This window comes from Pagrus major, chromosome 6 (assembly GCF_040436345.1).
Source record: "Pagrus major chromosome 6, Pma_NU_1.0".
Lineage (NCBI taxonomy): Eukaryota > Metazoa > Chordata > Actinopteri > Spariformes > Sparidae > Pagrus > Pagrus major.
Genome location: NC_133220.1, coordinates 293,712 through 312,500, shown reverse-complemented (window position 1 = coordinate 312,500; position 18,789 = coordinate 293,712). Strand labels below are relative to the sequence as shown.

At 45.7% G+C, this 18,789-nt stretch overlaps 1 protein-coding gene across 4 annotated transcripts in view; it reads left to right on the top strand.

Moving 5' to 3' along the window:
• The window catches only part of LOC140998033 (RNA-binding protein 39-like), a 19,861-nt gene extending 1,295 nt beyond the window's left edge, over positions 1-18,566 (top strand). The window contains exons 2-15 of one of the 4 annotated variants that reach the window (XM_073468158.1): positions 96-158; positions 4,457-4,506; positions 8,743-8,913; positions 9,580-9,738; positions 9,827-9,944; positions 11,190-11,342; positions 11,420-11,557; positions 12,070-12,135; positions 14,913-15,117; positions 15,379-15,465; positions 15,796-15,907; positions 16,886-16,991; positions 17,949-18,027; positions 18,106-18,566. In XM_073468158.1, coding sequence (XP_073324259.1) covers positions 108-158; positions 4,457-4,506; positions 8,743-8,913; positions 9,580-9,738; positions 9,827-9,944; positions 11,190-11,342; positions 11,420-11,557; positions 12,070-12,135; positions 14,913-15,117; positions 15,379-15,465; positions 15,796-15,907; positions 16,886-16,991; positions 17,949-18,027; positions 18,106-18,209 — 1,599 coding nt within the window. In that variant the 5' untranslated portion in view covers positions 96-107 and the 3' untranslated portion in view covers positions 18,210-18,566. Of the gene's footprint in view, positions 1-95; positions 159-1,096; positions 1,162-4,456; positions 4,507-6,780; positions 8,628-8,742; positions 8,914-9,579; positions 9,739-9,826; positions 9,945-11,189; positions 11,343-11,419; positions 11,558-12,069; positions 12,136-14,912; positions 15,118-15,378; positions 15,466-15,795; positions 15,908-16,885; positions 16,992-17,948; positions 18,028-18,105 lie in introns of those variants that run through there. The other 3 variants (XM_073468159.1, XM_073468162.1, XM_073468161.1) reach the window with 3 other exon arrangements.
• Positions 18,567-18,789: the final 223 nt, after the last annotated feature.

Below are 18,789 nucleotides of genomic sequence, written 5' to 3'. Positions count from 1 at the left end.
TTATTTAACTTTGAGCTTCATGTAGATGAAACTTGTCTGCAGATGCTTCAGAGTTTGATTTGTGTGTGTGTGTGTGTGTGTGTGTGTGTGTGCAGACCAGCAGCAGTATGGCAGACGACCTGGACATCGAGGCGATGCTGGAGGCTCCGTACAGGAAGGTGAGAGTCAGTCTGTCTTCAGTGTTCAGAGTCTCTCAGCCGGACTCTACTGCTCCACATTCAGGACGGACGTTATGAAAATCAGCTGTAAACAAATGTTTAAAAAAAATTAGATCACATCTTTGTTCCACTTCTGATGAGTTTGATCCTGATTCTACACACCGTCTTAATCTTTGGCTGTTGGATCTCTATATGGAGTAAAAATGTCCAGATTTTGTTATCGTTAACATAACGTTGATCGTGATCCCATATCGAGCTCCATGAATTCAGTGATAAACGTCTCATTTCATTTTAATGTTTCACAATAAAAGTCCTCCTTTATTTAGTTATTTAAAAAATTTTATTATGAAGCAGAAAAACCAGTGTTGAGTTTTGACCCACAGTAACTGGACTCCTGAACCAGCTGGCAGTGAAACACAGCAGATATCTGAGAACAAACAGAGAAAATAAAAATTGAGTCAGAAGCTACAGAGAGCTGAACACTAATCTGTCTCTGGTCTCCTGCACTGAGCCCAGTATCACAACTTGAGTTTGGGGGAGATGGGGGGCGTCACAGGCCGGCTGCGATACGCCATCACAGGTCGTTTGGAGGGGGGCAAGCAAGCTCAGGTCCCACTCCAGAGAGGGTCCCACTCCAGAGAGGGTCCCACTCCAGAGAGGGTCCCACTCCAGAGAGGGTCCGTCCCGGCTCAGCTCGGCTCGGCTCATTTAAACTGGTGATGGAGACATCAAAAATGCCAGTGAATAAACCAATACAGCTGTTTATGTTTTCCTGTCTCTGAGCAGTAGAGTCAGGCTGATGAATGTGATGATGATGATGGTGATAATGGTGATGATGATGATGATGATGATGATGATGGTGATGATAATGGTGATGATGATGATGGCGTTCCTTCACAGACTGTCATGAATAAATGCCCATCTATCTCTCTTTGTAGACTTGCCTAACGATTTCTCACCTCTACTCCCCTGAATGCCAGTGTGATCTGTCACAAACATGAAGGTAGTAAAAAGTCCCCATCATGCATTGCTGTACTGTGGTCCCCATGGTAACATGACTGTGGTTCCCTTGATAACTATAAACTTGTCACCTGGTTATGGCCACACCCCCTGATCAGGGACAGCTGAGCATTCTGGGAGATGACGTGTTAGAGAGAATCAGACAGGAGCACAGGAGGATCATGGGAAGGCAACATCAGACTGCAGGGCTGCCAGGGTCAGAGTTAGCCGTTAGCGTAGCATAAGCACCGACTCTGAGGTTTGACTTTGAATGTTGAGTCGGCCATGTCCGGAGGATCAACAGAGACCTGGTTTGTTTCGTTAACTGTAACACACACCTGACAGGTAGGACAGGTGTGTTTGACATGTTTCAGTCCGCTGAGTCGTCAGGTGTTCTGATTTCTTTCCTTCCAGGCAGCTTCCACCACAGTCGTATGACGATGACAGATGTGTGTGTGTGTTTTCAAAGTTCACTTTGTTTATATAGTTGATGTCGTAAATAGTTTGTTTAGAAAGTTTGTTCTTGTATGAAGTGTTTTTAACATTTTTGACGATTTAAAATTTTTGCTTTACTGCTCGCTGTCACAAGATGGTGCAAATCATACACTTACACATACACTTTTACCAACATAGAAAGCTGGAAGTTGGAAATCGAAAAGCACTGAGATAGCTAGGGGTGTCACAATCTGATCTGATTTTAATGAGGATAGTCTGTTTTGACTGCGTGCCGGAAGAGTTGAGACGGAGTCAACTTTTGGAGAAACGCAGCCTGACGTCACGTTGCGGTGGCCAATCTTAAGCTGGCGATCAGACACAGTGGAGTGTAAAGTCATGTGTCGTCTGTGTTCACTCAGTTTGGCTTCGTGCACCAGTTTAAAACACATCTGTGGATGCTGACGATCACTGTAGGACCGGCATGTTTAACCTACTGTGGCAGAGACATGACCGGAGATCACAGAGCAGAACGGGTCAGAACCAGGACGTAATGACTTCTGTTATTTTTAATCCATTGATGAGGACAAACAATCTCTAGTAGGTCCAGCATGCTAGTAGCACAACTACAGAGCAGCTCCGTCTGTCGGCAAACTGATCAGCAGGGGTTCCCAACACGTCACACATACAGACCCACACCGCCGCACCACCGTCTGCTTTCTATGCACGTGTAGCATATGTGTCCACAGGCAACACGACAAATATGGCAGGACATCTCCACAGGCATCGTAAAGAAGTAGACTTAACTGAGAAAAATAAACCATATTTTATATACATATATATGTGTGTATATACACTGAACAAAAATATAAACGCAACACTTTTGTTTTTGCTCCCATTTTTCATGAGCTGAACTCAAAGATCTAAAACTTTTTCTATTTACACAAAAGATCCATTTCCCTCAAATATTGTTCACAAATCTGTCTAAATCTGTGTTAGTGAGCACTTCTCCTTTGCAGAGTTTATCCATCCCACCTCACAGGTGTGGCATATCAAGATGCTGATTAGGCAGCATGAATATTGCACAGGTGTGCCTTAGGCTGGCCACAATAAAAGGCCACTCTGAAATGTGCAGTTTTGCTTTATTGGGGGGGTCAGAAAACCAGTCAGCATCTGGTGTGACCACCATTTGCCTCACATCTCCTTCGCATAGAGTTGGTCAGGTTGTTGATTGTGGCCTGTGGGATGTTGGTCCACTCCTCTTCAATGGCTGTGCGAAGTTGCTGGATATTGGCAGGAACTGGAACACGCTGTCGTATACGACACGTATACGTATCGTATACGTGTCGTATCCAGAGACAATAAAAGGCCACTCTGAAATGTTCAGTTTTATCACACAGCACAATGCCACAGATGTCGCAAGTTTTGAGGGAGCGCGTAATTGGCATGCTGACTGCAGGAATGTCCACCAGAGCTGTTGCCCGTGAATTGAATGTTCATTTCTCTACCATAAGCCGTCTCCAATAAAGCAAAACTGCACATTTCAGAGTGGCCTTTTATTGTGGCCAGCCAAAGGCACATCTGTGCAATATTCATGCTGTCTAATCAGCATCTTGATATGCCACACCTGTGAGGTGGGATGGATTATCTCGGCAAAGGAGAAGTGCTCACTAACACAGATTCAGACAGATTTGTGAACAATATTTGACAGAAATGGTTCTTTTGTGTATATAAAAAAAGTTTTAGATCTTTGAGTTCAGCTCATGAAAAATGGGAGGAAAAACAACAGTGTTGCGTTTCTATTTTTGTTCAGTGTATATATATAAATATACACACACACACACACACATATATATAAATATATATATACACACACATCTATATATATAATATGTATATGTATATACGTATATGTGTAGACCTTGCATGGCTGCCACTGCCATCAGTGTATGAATGTATGTATGAATTACTGTAAGTCGCTTTGGACAAAAGCGTCTGCTAAATGCTCTAAATGTAAATGAGATTATATCACTCACTCCACCATGTAGACCAGCTTTTGAAATAAAAAAATTAAATCAGTTTTCAGTTTAAGCAGTTAAAAATGTCATAGCCATCTGTGCTAAAACACAAAAAAGGATTGAATCGAGAATCGAGTTGTGATCTTAAAAACGTAAATCAAAACAAATTGAGGATTTGGAGAATGGTGACAGCCCTCGAGACTATAGACGTAACCTTGAGCGATGTGCAGTTTGTAAAGTGGATATACGTCACACAGAAGAAATGTAAGTGAAGGGCGCAGCTCCACGAGCAGCTGCTGTCAAACTGTCCACGCTGGAAACACTGTTTCACTGCTTTGACACTCACTAACACAACAACCCTGCAAGATGCAGTCATGAAACTTCACAGTGTGAAGTGAAGCTGGAGGGAGAGAAATGAGTGTCACACTGATCTGAAACATGTCAAACCGACAGGTGAGGTCTCTGAGCCAGGTGAGGTCTTAGTGAGGAGGGAGTGACCTTAGTTCTGGTGTTGGGCTGAGATGAGTGACTAAGACTCCTGTCTGCTTCAGGGCCCTTCAGAGGAGTCCCAGCGCAGCATCCACCCGGCTGAAGAAGAGCTGGACTGTGGAGTGTCTGTCTGATGCCGGAGCTCCACCAACACTGACCCCACCCCCCGCTGCAGACTGAGACTGACTGATCCAGACTGACCTCTGACCTCTGCCCCCCCCCCCCCCCCCCCCCACAGAAGACTGTGTTTGAATGTGACTCATTAAATTGTGTTTATATTCTCTCTTGCCTCCACCCCTCCCCCACCCACCCTCCTGAATGTTGCGTCTGCCTCCTCATGCTGTTCTCTGTCGACCTTAGGAGGACACCAAGAACCTGAGCCCCAACGGACAAGAGGAACGCTCCAAGAGGTAACCACACCTGTGTGTCTGTCTGTCTACCTGTCTACCTGTCTGTGTGTCCGGTCTCTCCTCAGGGTGATCCATACGTATCAATACAGGCATCATATAGATAAGAGTTCAGAGAATCTGATTGGAGAATCTTCAGGTCCGATGTGAAGTCCGATACTTGGGAGCTCCGGGCTGAGCGCTGCTGTGTTGGGGAACCAGAGGGGCTGTGCCACTGAAAGTCAGTGAGGGGAAGGTTCTGACTGTTGTTTGTGTTAATGAACCCAACAGCAGCTCAGAATACCTGGACGTCTTGGAGTCCTTGGGTGGCCTCTGGGGACTTTATAATTCTGCCGGGGGACTTCTACACTTATATGGACCACCATGGAGAAACCTGGAGGAGGCTGATAGGGAGGAACAGGATGCCTGATCTGAACCTGAGCGGTGCTTTGTCATTGAACATCTGTGCTTGGTGGATTGGTCATAACCAGTGTTGCCACAGTTACTTTGAAACAGTAATCCGACTACTGACTACTGACTACTTCTTTAAAAAGTAACTTAGTTAAGTTACTGACTACTTGCTTTTAAAAGTAACTAAATTAGATTACTTTTAGTTACTTTCAGCAGATCCCCCGCCGACCCGGCCCGGCCCTATAACATGACAATGACTACCAGTTCTGCCAATTCTCTCTTTATTGACACCAACATTTGCAAACATGTCCTTGAAATAGGCTTACTTGTTTTTTAAATGAAAAATAAATAAAAGACAGTCTTTCTTGACTTAACGTAAACATTTTTTAAAAAACTCTTACGTAATACATAGGCCTAATAACACCCCACCCCCCGGGAAAAAAAAAATCAGAAATAAAATGAATTCCATTTAACATGAATACTTATAACAATAAAATAATATACTCTAATGGCACTTAGGCCTATGTAAATGAATGAACATGTAGGCCTATATTGAACATCCCATTGAACCTGTATTTGTCTAACATTAGAGCAGCAAGAAGTGTTTTTAGGAAACAAAAACAGTGTGTTTGAGGAGTGTGGGACGTCCAGCGTCATGCTCGTGATGTGGGGTGTTTTGGACAACTAAATATGGTGAGTGTACTGTCTATTAATAGGCCGCCATGCCAGTCTTTGAATAATAATAATGGAAGATATGTGTGATTTAGTAAAAGCTTTGTTTTACACGTTAGACCTGTTGACTATATAGTACTGTAAGTCCCACCTGTGGTGATGTGGGCATTGGCCCGTGCTGTGCGGAGTATAGCCTAAAATAATTGTCAATGATCGTCATAACATTTATACCATGGATATTATTTGAAATTGAGGCTTGTAAGTCCCACAGCGTGGTGAGTGGGCATTTTCATGTTGTTTTCAGCACGTTGTCTGTATATGTTCCGGGACCTGTGCCCGTCTCGTCATCCCTGAGCTGTCATATGTACTTTGCGTTCCGGCACCTTATGATTTACAAATTAAGCACTGCCTAGGCCTAAATATAGATCTAACCTAACCCACGTTCCCCCGAAATGCAGAAATAGTAACGCACGGTGTTTTAGAAAAGTAACTTTAATCTGACTACTAGTTTTGGAATAGTAGTTGCGTTAGACTACTCGTTACTGAAAAAAGTAGTCCGACTACAGTAACGCGTTACTAAGTAGCGCGTTACCGGCAACACTGGTCATAACCAACGTCATGATGGAGCATAAGGTGGTTCATAAGTGCATATGTACCTGACCACCTGAGGCCAAAGGTCAATGATTGACTTTGCAGTCGTATCATCAGGCCTGCAGCTGTATGTCTCGGACACTGTCGTATGTATCGTCACTCAGTCCTGGAAGGGCAGAGCTGTCAGCTGATCATCCTGGTGGTGAGTTGGATCAGATGATGGGGGAGGCAGCCGGTCAGATCTGGTAAACCCAAACGAGTAGTGAGGGTGAGCTGGAAACATCTGACGAAGACTCCTGTCCATCAGCTCTCAAGTCCCTCCTCCAGAAGAGTTTCTTGCTCATCCTGTAGGAGGCTGGGGACATGAATCTGAGTGGACCATGTACCAAGAACCAGCTGGTGGACCTCAGTGAGGGAAGCCGTCAAACTGAAGGAGGAGGCATTTAGTTTTTTTTGACCCAGGGGTCTTCGGAGCAGCAGACCGGTACTGTGAGGCCAGAAGAGCGTACGCAGGTTTCTGAATGTATAAAAATCTACAAGGGGTGAGAAAGTGCGTACTGGTACGTACCTTTAACACTATGAACGCAGTCTGTTCAGTCTGATTATTGTGATGTTGTAAGTTGTCAAACATGATATGAAGTGTGAATTAGGGTGAAGTTTTATTTAGTTTTTTCCACTAAATCGTGTTACAAGATTACATCTACAGTTTAATAACCTTCACTATGATCAAATTGTGCGAGTTGTTACTCTTGTTTTTGCTGTCTTCTGTAAAGATGTTTGTCACTTTGCATTATGATAATTATAATGATATTGATCTTTATGTAAATAAACTGTAGCTGTGCGTACTGGCCGTGCCACATGACACAACAGCTGCTTTGTTGTTGTTAGAAGACGCTGCCAGTGAGCAATTTAGGCTGGAGCGAGTTTTCAAGGACCGTTCTGATGTTCTGGCCCATGATGATGACATCATCAAGCGGAGAGAGTGCAGGGATCCCCTCTCCTCCTCCAGGAGCTCACACACTCTCACTGTGAGCAGAGGGTTAGAGATGCAGAGATGTGTCTCTCGGCCTCTCGCATGAAATCAGACCACTTTAACTCCTCCAAGTCTTTGGCTCTGAGCTCATATTCACCGCTTCTGTCACTTTCTGCTGTTCCAAATAAAACTCATCATCTGTCAAGTTCACGGTCCACAAAGTTACACTTCTTGTTCTTCAGCTGATTCTTTGCTTCCAACATTTCTCCTCGACACTAAAATAAATTCTGGCCCTTTATATGCAAACTAGGTAAGTGGAGGCGTGTTGAGAGCCATTTATAGTGAACTGTGTTGATGGTGAGACTAAAAGGTGTAAAATTTAATGATGATTGCGATGTTTGAGCAAAAGACACGTGGGAACAGACGGTGGGGTTTTATACATTTGATGCATGTTTCCTGTTTGTGTCCACAGATTTCTACAGCAGAATATACACAGAGTTTTATACATTTGGCCCCTGGTCTCTAAAAACGATGTCAACAGTATCTGTTTACGAGGTACAAAGTCTGACACGTGTTGGACTCCAACAAGGTTGTATCCGGTCCCCGATTTTGTCTGTGATATTCATGGACAGGATGTCAAGGTGGAGCCGTGGTGAGGAGAGTGTCCGGTTTGGGAACCTCAGAATTGCATCCCAGCTTTTTGCAGACGATGTGGTGCTGTTGGTTTAATCAGACAGTGACCTCCAGCAAATACTGGGGCAGTTTGCAGCTGGTGTGAAGCTGTGGGATGAGAGTCAGAACCTCCGAGTCTGAGAGTCTCCTGTGCCTCCTGCCCCAAGTGAAGGCATTTGTGTCTCAGGGCGCACTCATGCTAGGACATCCATACCGTGCCCAAGCACGTTTGACCCCCAAAGTCCAGTTTGTTGGACTACTGTGAGTACACTTTCTTGGCCCTGGCACGGTTGGAAGAGGTGTGCTTCTGCACAGTACAGTTGCTCATGCATGAGCACAGGTGCACATCGCGGACATGAAGTATAATCATGCGTATTACGCTGGCTTGCATAATTAAGAATTAAGAAGATTCCAGGAATTTGAGAGGACCCCCTACGACCAAAACAACACAAAATTAGCCACAAAAACCAATGTGAGTGCAGGCCAGCGGGGGACTGGGGGAGGAGGGACGATCGTGCTTCGGCACGGTACAGAGCAACTGGGCCAAGTGTGTGCATGAGATAGACAGGCGGCTGCGTTGTACTGGACCAAATGCAAAGCTATCAATTTACTATCTTCCAGCACTCACCTGTGGTCATGACCTCTGGGTATTCACCAGAACAATAAGACTGTGGATTCAAGTGGCTGATATGTGTGTCCTCCATGGGGTGGTTTGGCGCCTACCTTTAGACATTTTCCACCCGCACCGACCCCTGATAAGTGGAAGAAAATGAATGAATCGTTGGTGTGTGCTGTCCTTAGGCCTCCATCTGCACGTCAATAAAAGGTTAATAAACAAACATCATGCAGCACGGGGAGGCCTGTGAGTAACCATGTCAGTTTGAGTGGAGGCGAGCCTCAGTGTAAGGCTGTACTCTGATTGGCTGCTGTGTGTCTGACAGGAAGAGGCGCAGCCGCAGTCGCGACAGAAAGCGCAGCAGGAGTCGAGACAGGAAGAGGAGCCGGAGTCGAGAGCGCAAACGCAGCCGCAGCAGAGACAAACGAAGAAGTCGCAGCAGAGAGCGCCGCGGCAGCAGGGAGAGGGGGGGGCGCTACAGAGACCACCACAAGCAGTGAGTTACTGTCTTTACTTCCTGTCTACACAGGAAGTGATGGCTCAGTGGGAAGTTTGACATCTGCTTCTCGTGATCAGCTCAACATTTTTATAAGTAAAACAGGAAGTAACGAGACAAAACAGGAAGTAGACATGAAAACATGGACCGGCTGTATGTTTTTAATGATGATGTAATGTATTAAACTGCAGGCGAACGTCAGCACCAACACATAAAGTCGAAACCGGTGAAATGAGCTGCAGTCAATAACAACTACTCACACATTAACTTCATGTTAATGAAGTCTTTGGATCCTGAGCAGAAATCATTCTCTCTTTCACTCAAGACATGTTCAGCTGCTGTCAACAATACTTACTGTTGTTTTTCACATTAAAAGCCTATCTATGCAAAGAAAGCTGCAAGACCTTTTAATGTGAAAATGAGTGTGTTGAGTTTCATTCGTGGTATCTGAACATTGTTCAGGAAAAAGTGGATCCTTTGATATGAGTCTGAAGTGCTGTGGAAACGTTTATTAAACTGAATTTATTAAGACAACAAGTGAACATGGAGGAAGTGTTGGGAAAAAATAAAAGCCTGTCTCTAATATAACAAAGACATGCTTCTTCATGACTATCAGGAATTCACTGCAGCAGAATCTTCTGACTGTCTTTCTCTTTATGTTTCCAGCCGTCGGCAGTCAAAGAGTAAGAGTCCAGTCAGGAAGGAGAAGAGTCCTATCAGGAGGGACAAGAGTCCAGTCAGGAAGGAGAAGAGTCCTATCAGGAGGGACAAGAGTCCAATCAGGAAGGAGAAGAGTCCAGTCAGGAAGGAGAAGAGTCCAATCAGGTGAGAGAGTTTGTGACTAAATGTTTATGACAGCAAAGCATGCTGAAGTTTTGTGTTGACTGTTTTGTGTGTGTGTGTGTGTCTGCAGACTACCGATAGATAACCTGACTCCAGAGGAGCGTGATGCTCGCACCGTGTTTTGTATGCAGCTGGCAGCCAGGATTCGACCTCGAGACCTGGAGGAGTTCTTCTCTGCTGTGGGGAAGGTAAACACTGTCCACATGTTGTTGTGTAGACTTTTATTTATTATAATACCACCGACTGGTGAAAAGCTTTTGTGATGTGATATTAACATGTGATCCGTGTCTGGATAAACATGCCCGACACACGATCAGATCTCAGTCAGGTGCTCCAGGACCACAAGACTCACCTCAGCTCGGTGTGACTCGTGTGGAGTGACTGAAATGACTTGAACGATTAATGGATTTTCTATATAGTTACAGGTTTAATTTTCTGACTGAAGCTCGATGTTTCAGCTCAGGTAATCTCAGAGTTCAAAGAGCTGAACGACATATCAAAATTAAAAATACTCCTGGGAGAAGGAGACAGGGCATACCTGCTGCCCAATATGTGTCAACATGCCACAACCTGAGGGACACACGCAGGCACACGCACACACACACACACACACTGTATATACTGTATATATAATTAATGTAAATCAATCTTGGTGTTGTGTTTGTGTTGTTATTTGTTGTGTTCTGTCCGAGTGTTTGGACGAGTTGTGTTTTGATGCTTTGGCAATATTGTTGTTAAACTTTCATGCCAATGAAGCTCCTTTGAATTGAATTGAATTGAACTGAATCGAATTGAATATAATTCAGAGGAATTCATCTCTCTCATCTGTACGCTAAGATACAGCCAGCAGCAAGTTAGCTTAGCTTAGCATAAAGACTGGACACAACAGAAAAGCTGTAAAGGTCATTGATTAACATGTTAAATCTGGTTTATTTATGTGTCGGACTATTTCTTACCTCTGAGCTGTTGCCAGGCAACCAGTGGACTTGGGACGTTACTGATCCCATCCAAGAAGTAACGTGTAATTACTTCAGACTGTACAGACGGGAATGTGGACTCATCTAACGGTACAGTGAAGAGAAGAAGAACTGATCGGACTTTCTGACATCTGAGATCTGTACGGACTCATTTCATCTGTCACAGCGGCAGCTGTGATTAACGTGATTACTCAGGAACACCTGGATGGAATTTATTCAAATTAGGCACAAAAGTGAAGCAGTCCTTTTTTTTATTCTGTCACTTCATATAATGTACGAGTCTGACACGTCTGGATGTAAACTGTAAGTTGGCTGGTTGGTGGAGGGATACAACACAGAGGAGGTAGTTGTTGTCACTGCAGGTTAACAGATGACTTTTGTGCTCAGATGTCTGAGTGTCTTTGAATGCACCACAGCAGAGTTGGTTTACATAAAAGATGCTGTGATCCTCTGCAGGTCCGGGATGTGAGGATGATCTCTGACAGGAACTCACGCAGATCGAAGGGCATCGCCTACATCGAGTTTGTGGAGGCTAATTCAGTTCCTCTGGCCATCGGGCTGACGGGGCAAAGGCTGCTGGGAGTTCCCATCATCGTACAGGCTTCACAGGTACACAAACACACACACACACAGAAACACACAGAAATGCCTGGATGCTGATTTGTCGTGTGTGTGTTTGTGTGCAGGCAGAGAAGAACCGAGCAGCAGCAGCAGCCAACAACCTGCAGAAGGGAACATCAGGACCAATGAGACTGTACGTGGGCTCCCTGCACTTCAACATCACTGAGGAGATGCTGAGAGGAATCTTTGAGCCGTTTGGACGGGTCAGACACACACACACACCTACACAGATATCAGGTGGTGCAAGAAGTATTCAGATCTTTTAGTAAAAGTGCAAAAGCATTAAGACAAGATCAAAGTGCCAAAAGTAATACTGATTATGTAGAATTACCAATTTCACATCGAAACATATAACTGGATTATAATTATTGATGCATGAAGGTGTTCATCACTTTAATGTGGCAGCTGGTGGAGGTGGAGCTCATTTAATCACTTTATTTAGTGCTGGGTGGTGAAATATCAATATCAATATGTCGGACTTCGTGGTTCCACCTCGCGTCGGACTTCGTGGTTCCACCTCGCGTCGGACTTCGTGGTTCCACCTCGCGTCGGACTTCGTGGTTCCACCTCGCGTCGGACTTCGTGGTACCCTGACGACTGCTCCTCTCTCTGGCTGTAGATTGAGCTCTGCTTGATTCTGCAGTCGGTCCACTCTGTTTGTTGGTCCGCTCATGTTATTTTAAATGTGCTGCTGAACTTGTGTGTCGTCTCGCAGATTGAGAGCATCCAGCTGATGATGGACAGCGAGACTGGACGCTCTAAAGGCTACGGCTTCATCACTGTGAGTTCTTCATCTTCATCTTCGTCACCATTAATGTTGATTATCATCAAACTCATCTGCGACCAACAATAATGACTGAGATGTGACGTCTGTCTGTCTCTGACCTGTCTGTGTGTCTCTGACCTGTCTATGTGTCTCTGACCTGTCTCTCTCTCTCTGACCCGTCTGTCTCTGACCTGTCTGTGTGTCTCTGACCCGTCTGTCTCTGACCTGTCTGTGTGTCTCTGACCTGTCTGTCTCTGACCTGTCTCTCTCTCTCTGACCTGTCTATGTGTCTCTGACCCATCTGTCTCTGACCTGTCTGTGTGTCTCTGACCTGTCTCTCTCTCTCTGACCCATCTGTCTCTGACCTGTCTGTGTGTCTCTGACCTGTCTCTCTCTCTCTGACCTGTCTATGTGTCTCTGACCCATCTGTCTCTGACCTGTCTATGTGTCTCTGACCCATCTGTCTCTGACCCGTCTGTCTCTGACCTGTCTATGTGTCTCTGACCCATCTGTCTCTGACCTGTCTATGTGTCTCTGACCCATCTGTCTCTGACCTGTCTCTCTCTCTCTGACCCGTCTGTCTCTGACCTGTCTCTCTCTCTCTCTCTCTCTCTCTCTCTCTCTCTCTCTCTCTCTCTCTCTCTCTCTCTCTCAATTTCAATTTTCAATTCAACAGGCTTTATTGGCATGAATGTTTTATACAATATTGCCAAAGCAAAGGATTACAGAACAAATAATACATATATAATTAATAATTAATAATAATTAAAAATAAATAAATAAATAAAAAATAAAAGAAGAAAGTAAAGTGTGTGTGTGTGTGTGTGTGTGTGTGTGTGTGTGTGTGTGTGTGTGTGTCAGTGTGCAGGTGAGGACCCAGTGAGGAGCAGCTGCTCATGAGGAGGAGATCATGTCAGGTGTTGGCAGCTTCTCTTCTTCTGCAGCATCTGCAGCAGCGGCACTTTTCTCTCCCAGTAGATGTTGAGTGTTTTCTGTCTGAGAGTTTGCTGAAGTTTGGGCTTCTGTGTGTGATGTTGGTGTAGAGCTGGTTCTGATGTCTGTGTATGTGTCAGCGCAGCAGGAAGTGTCTGTGTGGACCGAGCCGACACAGCCGCTCCTCTCTGGGCAGCCACGTCTGTCTGTGCCGGCCGCTCTCTCAGGCCCGGCTGTGGCTGCTGAGTCTACATAGTCAACGTTTTCCTCAGTGTCGGGTCGGTTACAGAGCTCAGATAATCTGCAGGGGAGTATTGTGTGTTTAGGGCCAAACAGCATTGGAGTTTGCTTTGGGTTTTGGTTGCAGATGTCCAATAGTTGATGTATTTGTCTTTTTCTTTGCTATAATTTGGTGGGGCCGGATTGTGTGAGGGCGGTCTTGGTGCCCGGTGCTGTTGGAGCTGAGCCTCTGGACCAGCTGGCTGAGGGGACTCCTGTCTCTGCTCTCCTCTTGGCATTGTAGGGCTTTGTAGTGGTGGAGCCGGGCTCGCTGGCTTTGAGGTGTTGGTAGAATTTTATGGCTCTTTTTTGGATCCAACAGGGGAAATTGGCCTAATTCAGCTGTGCATCCGTTGTTGGGGGAGTTCCTGTGGACTTTGAGGAAGCTTTGCAGATCTCTGTGTGCAGCTTTCCATTGGGTGTTTGTCCCATTTTTCAAAGTCTTGGTTCATGAGAGGGCCCCACACTTCACTGCCGTACAATAAGATTGGTTCAATTATGGATTGAAATATTTTGATCCAGATTTTGACAGGTACGTCTGTTTGAGAATTTTTTATCGTCCAGAAAGCTCTTCTGCTCTTGTCTCGGAGATCTTTAATGGCCAGATGGAAATTTCCCGTCGATGTGATGTTTAGTCCTAAATATGTGTAGCTGTGTGTGTGTTCTGTGTCCGTAGAGTCCAGGTGGAACCGGTGTTGGTTTTTCTGACTCTTAGGTCGTTTCTGGAAGACCATGACTTTTGTCTTTTCCAGGTTAACGGTCAGGGCCCAGGTCTGACAGAACTTCTGCAGGTGATCTAGCTGTTTTTGTAGAGCCTCCTTTGATGGAGCGAGCAGTATTAGGTCATCTGCAGATAGTAAGCATTTGACTTCTATGTCAGAGAGGGTGAGACCAGGGATATCGGACTCTTCCAGGGATTTGGCCAATTCATGGATGTAGATGTTAAACAGGGTGGGGCTCAGACTGCAGCCCTGCTTCACTCCTCTACTTTGGGGGAAGAAGTCTGTTTCCATGATTCCAATTTTTACAGCGCATTTATTATTTATGTACATTGTCTTGATGATATCGTAGGTTTTTCCTCCAATACCTTTTTCTAGTAGTGTCAGGAACAGACCATGATGCCAAATTGAGTCGAATGCTTTCTTGAAATCTACAAAACAAGAGAAGATTGTGTTTTTGTTCTGGTGGACGTGTTTCTGGACGAGGGTGTGGAGGGTGTAGATGTGGTCGCTGGTTCTGTGTTGTGGTGTAAAACCAGTCTGACTCTTGCTCAGGACATTGTGCTCACTGAGGAAGTTTTGCAGACGCTGTTTAAGATGCTGCAGAATAACTTCCCCAGGTTGCTGCTGACACATATGCCTCTGTAGTTGTCTGGCTCGTATTTGTTTCCGCTTTTAAAGATTGGAGTGATGATCCCTCGGCTCCAGGTGTCAGGAAAATGTCCAATGTTCAGAATCAGATTGAATAATTTCAATATGGCAGTCTTGATTTTATGGCTGCTGAACTGAAGCATTTCATTTAAGATGCCTCTCTCTCTCTGACTCGTCTCTCTCTCTCTGACCCGTCTCTCTCTCTGTCAGTTTGCTGATGCAGAGTGTGCAAAGAAAGCTCTGGAGCAGCTGAACGGCTTTGAGTTGGCGGGTCGACCCATGAAGGTTGGTCATGTGACGGAGAGGACTGACGCCTCCACAGCTTCGTCTTTCCTCGACAGTGACGAGCTCGAACGGACCGGCATCGACCTCGGAACCACGGGAAGACTGCAGCTGATGGCCCGACTGGCTGAGGGTGAGAGAAAGATTTATACTGCTACACATCCACCTGTAACATCGACCTGATACATCCGCCTGATACATCCGCCTGTAACATCCACCTGATACATCCGTCTGTAACATCCGTCCGTAACATCGGTCCGTAACATCCGTCCGTAACATCCGTCCGTAACATCCGTCCGTAACATCCGTCCGTAACATCCACCTGTGTGTGTGTGTGTGTGTGTGTGTGTGTGTGTGTGTGTGTGTGTGTGTGTGTGTGTGTGTGTGTACACAGGTACAGGTCTACAGATTCCTCCTGCAGCTCAGCAGGCTCTGCAGATGAGTGGAGCGATCGCTATAGGAGCCATGGCTGCTGTGTCAGGTACACATACACACACACACACACAGTCAGTGTGTCTGTTTGTAACATAAAGGTTATGTGTAATGTATGTGTTGTGTTTAAATAAAGCTTGTGTTGTGTGTGTGTTGTGTTTAAATAAAACTTGTGTTGTGTGTGTGTTGTGTTTAAATAAAACTTGTGTTGTGTGTGTGTTGTGTTTAAATAAAACTTGTGTTGTGTGTGTGTTGTGTTTAAATAAAGCTTGTGTTGTGTGTGTGTGTGTGTGTGTGTGTGTGTGTGTGTGTGTGTGTGTGTGTGTGTGTGTGTTGTGTTTAAATAAAACTTGTGTTGTGTTGTGTGTGTCTGTTCCAGCGGCCATGAATCCAGCTCTCAACATTAGCATGAACTCGGCAGCTCTTAATCTTCCCTCTCAGCCACTCGCCACACACTGCTTCCAACTGGCCAACATGTTCAACCTCAACAGGTAAACACACACCTGTCTGTCTGTCACCTGTCTGTTATCTGTTACCTGTCTGTCTATCACCTGTCTGTCACCTGTCTGTTACCTGTCTGTCTGTCAGTCACCTGTCTGTTATCTGTTACCTGTCTGTCTGTCACCTCTCTGTGTGTTACCTGTGTCACCTGTCTGTCACCCGTCTGTCACCTGTCTGTTTATTACCTGTCTGTTACCTGTGTGTTACCTGTCTGTGTCACCTGTGTGTAACCTGTCTGTTACCTGTCTGTTACCTGTGCATCACCTGTGTGTTACCGGTGTATTACCTATGTATTGCCTGTGTGTCACCTGTGCGTAACCTGTGTGTCACCTGTGCATCACCTGTGTGTTACCAGTGTATTACCTATGTATTGCCTGTGTGTCACCTGTGCGTTACCTGTGCATCACCTGTGTGTTATCAGTGTATTACCTGTCTGTTACCTGTGCATCACCTGTGTGTTATCAGTGTATTACCTGTCTGTTACCTGTGCATCACCTGTGTGTTACCAGTGTATTACCTGTCTGTTACCTGTGCATCACCTGTGTGTTACTGGTGTATTACCTGTCTGTTACCTGTCCGTTACCTGTGTGTTACCAGTGTATTATCTGTCTGTTACCTGTGCATCACCTGTGTGTTACCAGTGTATTATCTGTCTGTTACCTGTCCGTTACCTGTGTGTTACCTGTCTGTTACCTGTGCATCACCTGTACATCACCTGTGCGTCACTTGTGCATCACCTGTGCATCACCTGTACGGTACCTGTGTTACCTGTGTGTTACCTCTGCATCACCTGTGCGTTACCTATCTGTTACCTGTGCATCACCTGTACGTCACCTGTGTTACCTGTGCATCACCTGTGTATTACCTATGTGTTACCGGTGTATTACCTCTGCATAACCTGTGCGTTATCTGTGTGTCACCTGTGTGTTACCTGTCTGTTATCGATCTGTTACCTGTATGCGTTTCAGTGAGGAGGCTCCTGGTTGGGAGGTGGACATCCAGCATGATGTCATAGAGGAGTGTAACAAACATGGAGGAGTCGTTCACATCTACGTGGACAAGAACTCTGCTGAGGTACACATCACCTGACCTCTGACCTCTGACCTCAACACACCTGTAGCTGCAGGTGTTTCAGTGTGTCTCACCTCCTCCCACAGCAGAGAGACAGACAGTAGAGACAGTCAGGAGAGACAGTCAGTAGAGACAGGAAGGAGAGACAGACAGGAGAGACAGACAGGAGAGACAGACAGTAGAGACAGACAGGAGAGACAGACAGTAGAGACAGTCAGTAGAGACAGGAAGGAGAGACAGTCAGGAGAGACAGGAAGGAGAGACAGTCAGTAGAGACAGACAGGAGAGACAGTCAGTAGAGACAGACAGGAGAGACAGACAGGAGAGACAGACAGGAGAGACAGGAAGGAGAGACAGACTGACACAGACAGGAGAGACAGACAGTAGAGACAGTCAGTAGAGACAGACAGTAGAGACAGTCAGTAGAGACAGGAAGGAGAGACAGTCAGGAGAGACAGGAAGGAGAGACAGTCAGTAGAGACAGGAAGGAGAGACAGACAGGAGAGACAGACAGGAGAGACAGACAGGAGAGACAGTCAGTAGAGACAGGAAGGAGAGACAGACTGACACAGACAGGAGAGACAGACAGTAGAGACAGTCAGTAGAGACAGACAGTAGAGACAGTCAGTAGAGACAGACAGGAGAGACGGACAGTAGAGACGGACAGGAGAGACAGACAGGAGAGACAGACAGGAGAGACAGACAGGAGAGACAGACAGGAGAGACAGACAGGAGAGACAGGAAGGAGAGACAGACAGGAGAGACAGACAGGAGAGACAGACAGGAGAGACAGGAAGGAGAGACAGACAGTAGAGACAGTCAGTAGAGACAGGAAGGAGAGACAGACTGACCGACCAGAGCTCTGATTGGTCAGCTCTGATTGATTATTGATTATGATTGATTATTTGAGACTGCGGTCAGCTGACGACTGATGACACTTTGACCTCTGCTTGTTTCCAGGGAAACGTCTATGTGAAGTGTCCGTCAATCCCTGCTGCAATGGCTGCCGTCAACTCTCTACATGGAAGATACTTTGCTGGTAAGACTTCCTGTCACATGACACTCTGTGCTGTGGCCCAATGAGAGAGCAGCTCTGATGTCTCACCTGTTGTTTCAGGTAAGATGATCACAGCGGCGTACGTCCCTCTGCCCACCTACCACAACCTGTTCCCAGAGTCGGCCACCGCCACACAGCTGCTGGCCCCACCCCCACGACGGTGACCCACAACGCAACACTGCCCTCTGATTGGACACTGGACTTGAGAGCCCCCTCTTTTATATGCCCCTCTCCTATTGGTCGACACAGACAAGTCATTTTTTGGAGGTCGGAACGACGACGAGGGATGCTGTTTATTTTATTTCCTGTTTACTTCCTGTTTTGTCTCATTAATTCTCGTGAGTGTTTTATGGGCATGGCCTCCGCCCAGCCCCACCCATTTTGAGTATCGTCCAATGATTGAGCTCTGTGAGCTGTGAGGAGGAGACGGTGTCAGCTGATTGGTTGGTTTAGTATTTAACTGTTTTCTAGTCAAGAATTTGGTTTTGTAAAATCCTTGATTAAATTTTATTTTGAAATCACTGAGAGCTGCTGTGTCTTCTTCTGCATTCTGATTGGCTGGCTTGTGTGGCAGGTGACCTGTGAACCATGTTTGTGTGAATCTGGATTTCAGAAGTGAAATAATAAAACTTTATTTAAACAGAAGAACTGAACAAAATGCGTCACTATCAAAGTAAAAGTCAACAGCTCCTCTGATGTGTCTGACTACAAACATGGCCGCCTCACAGTCTGTTTAATGTTGTC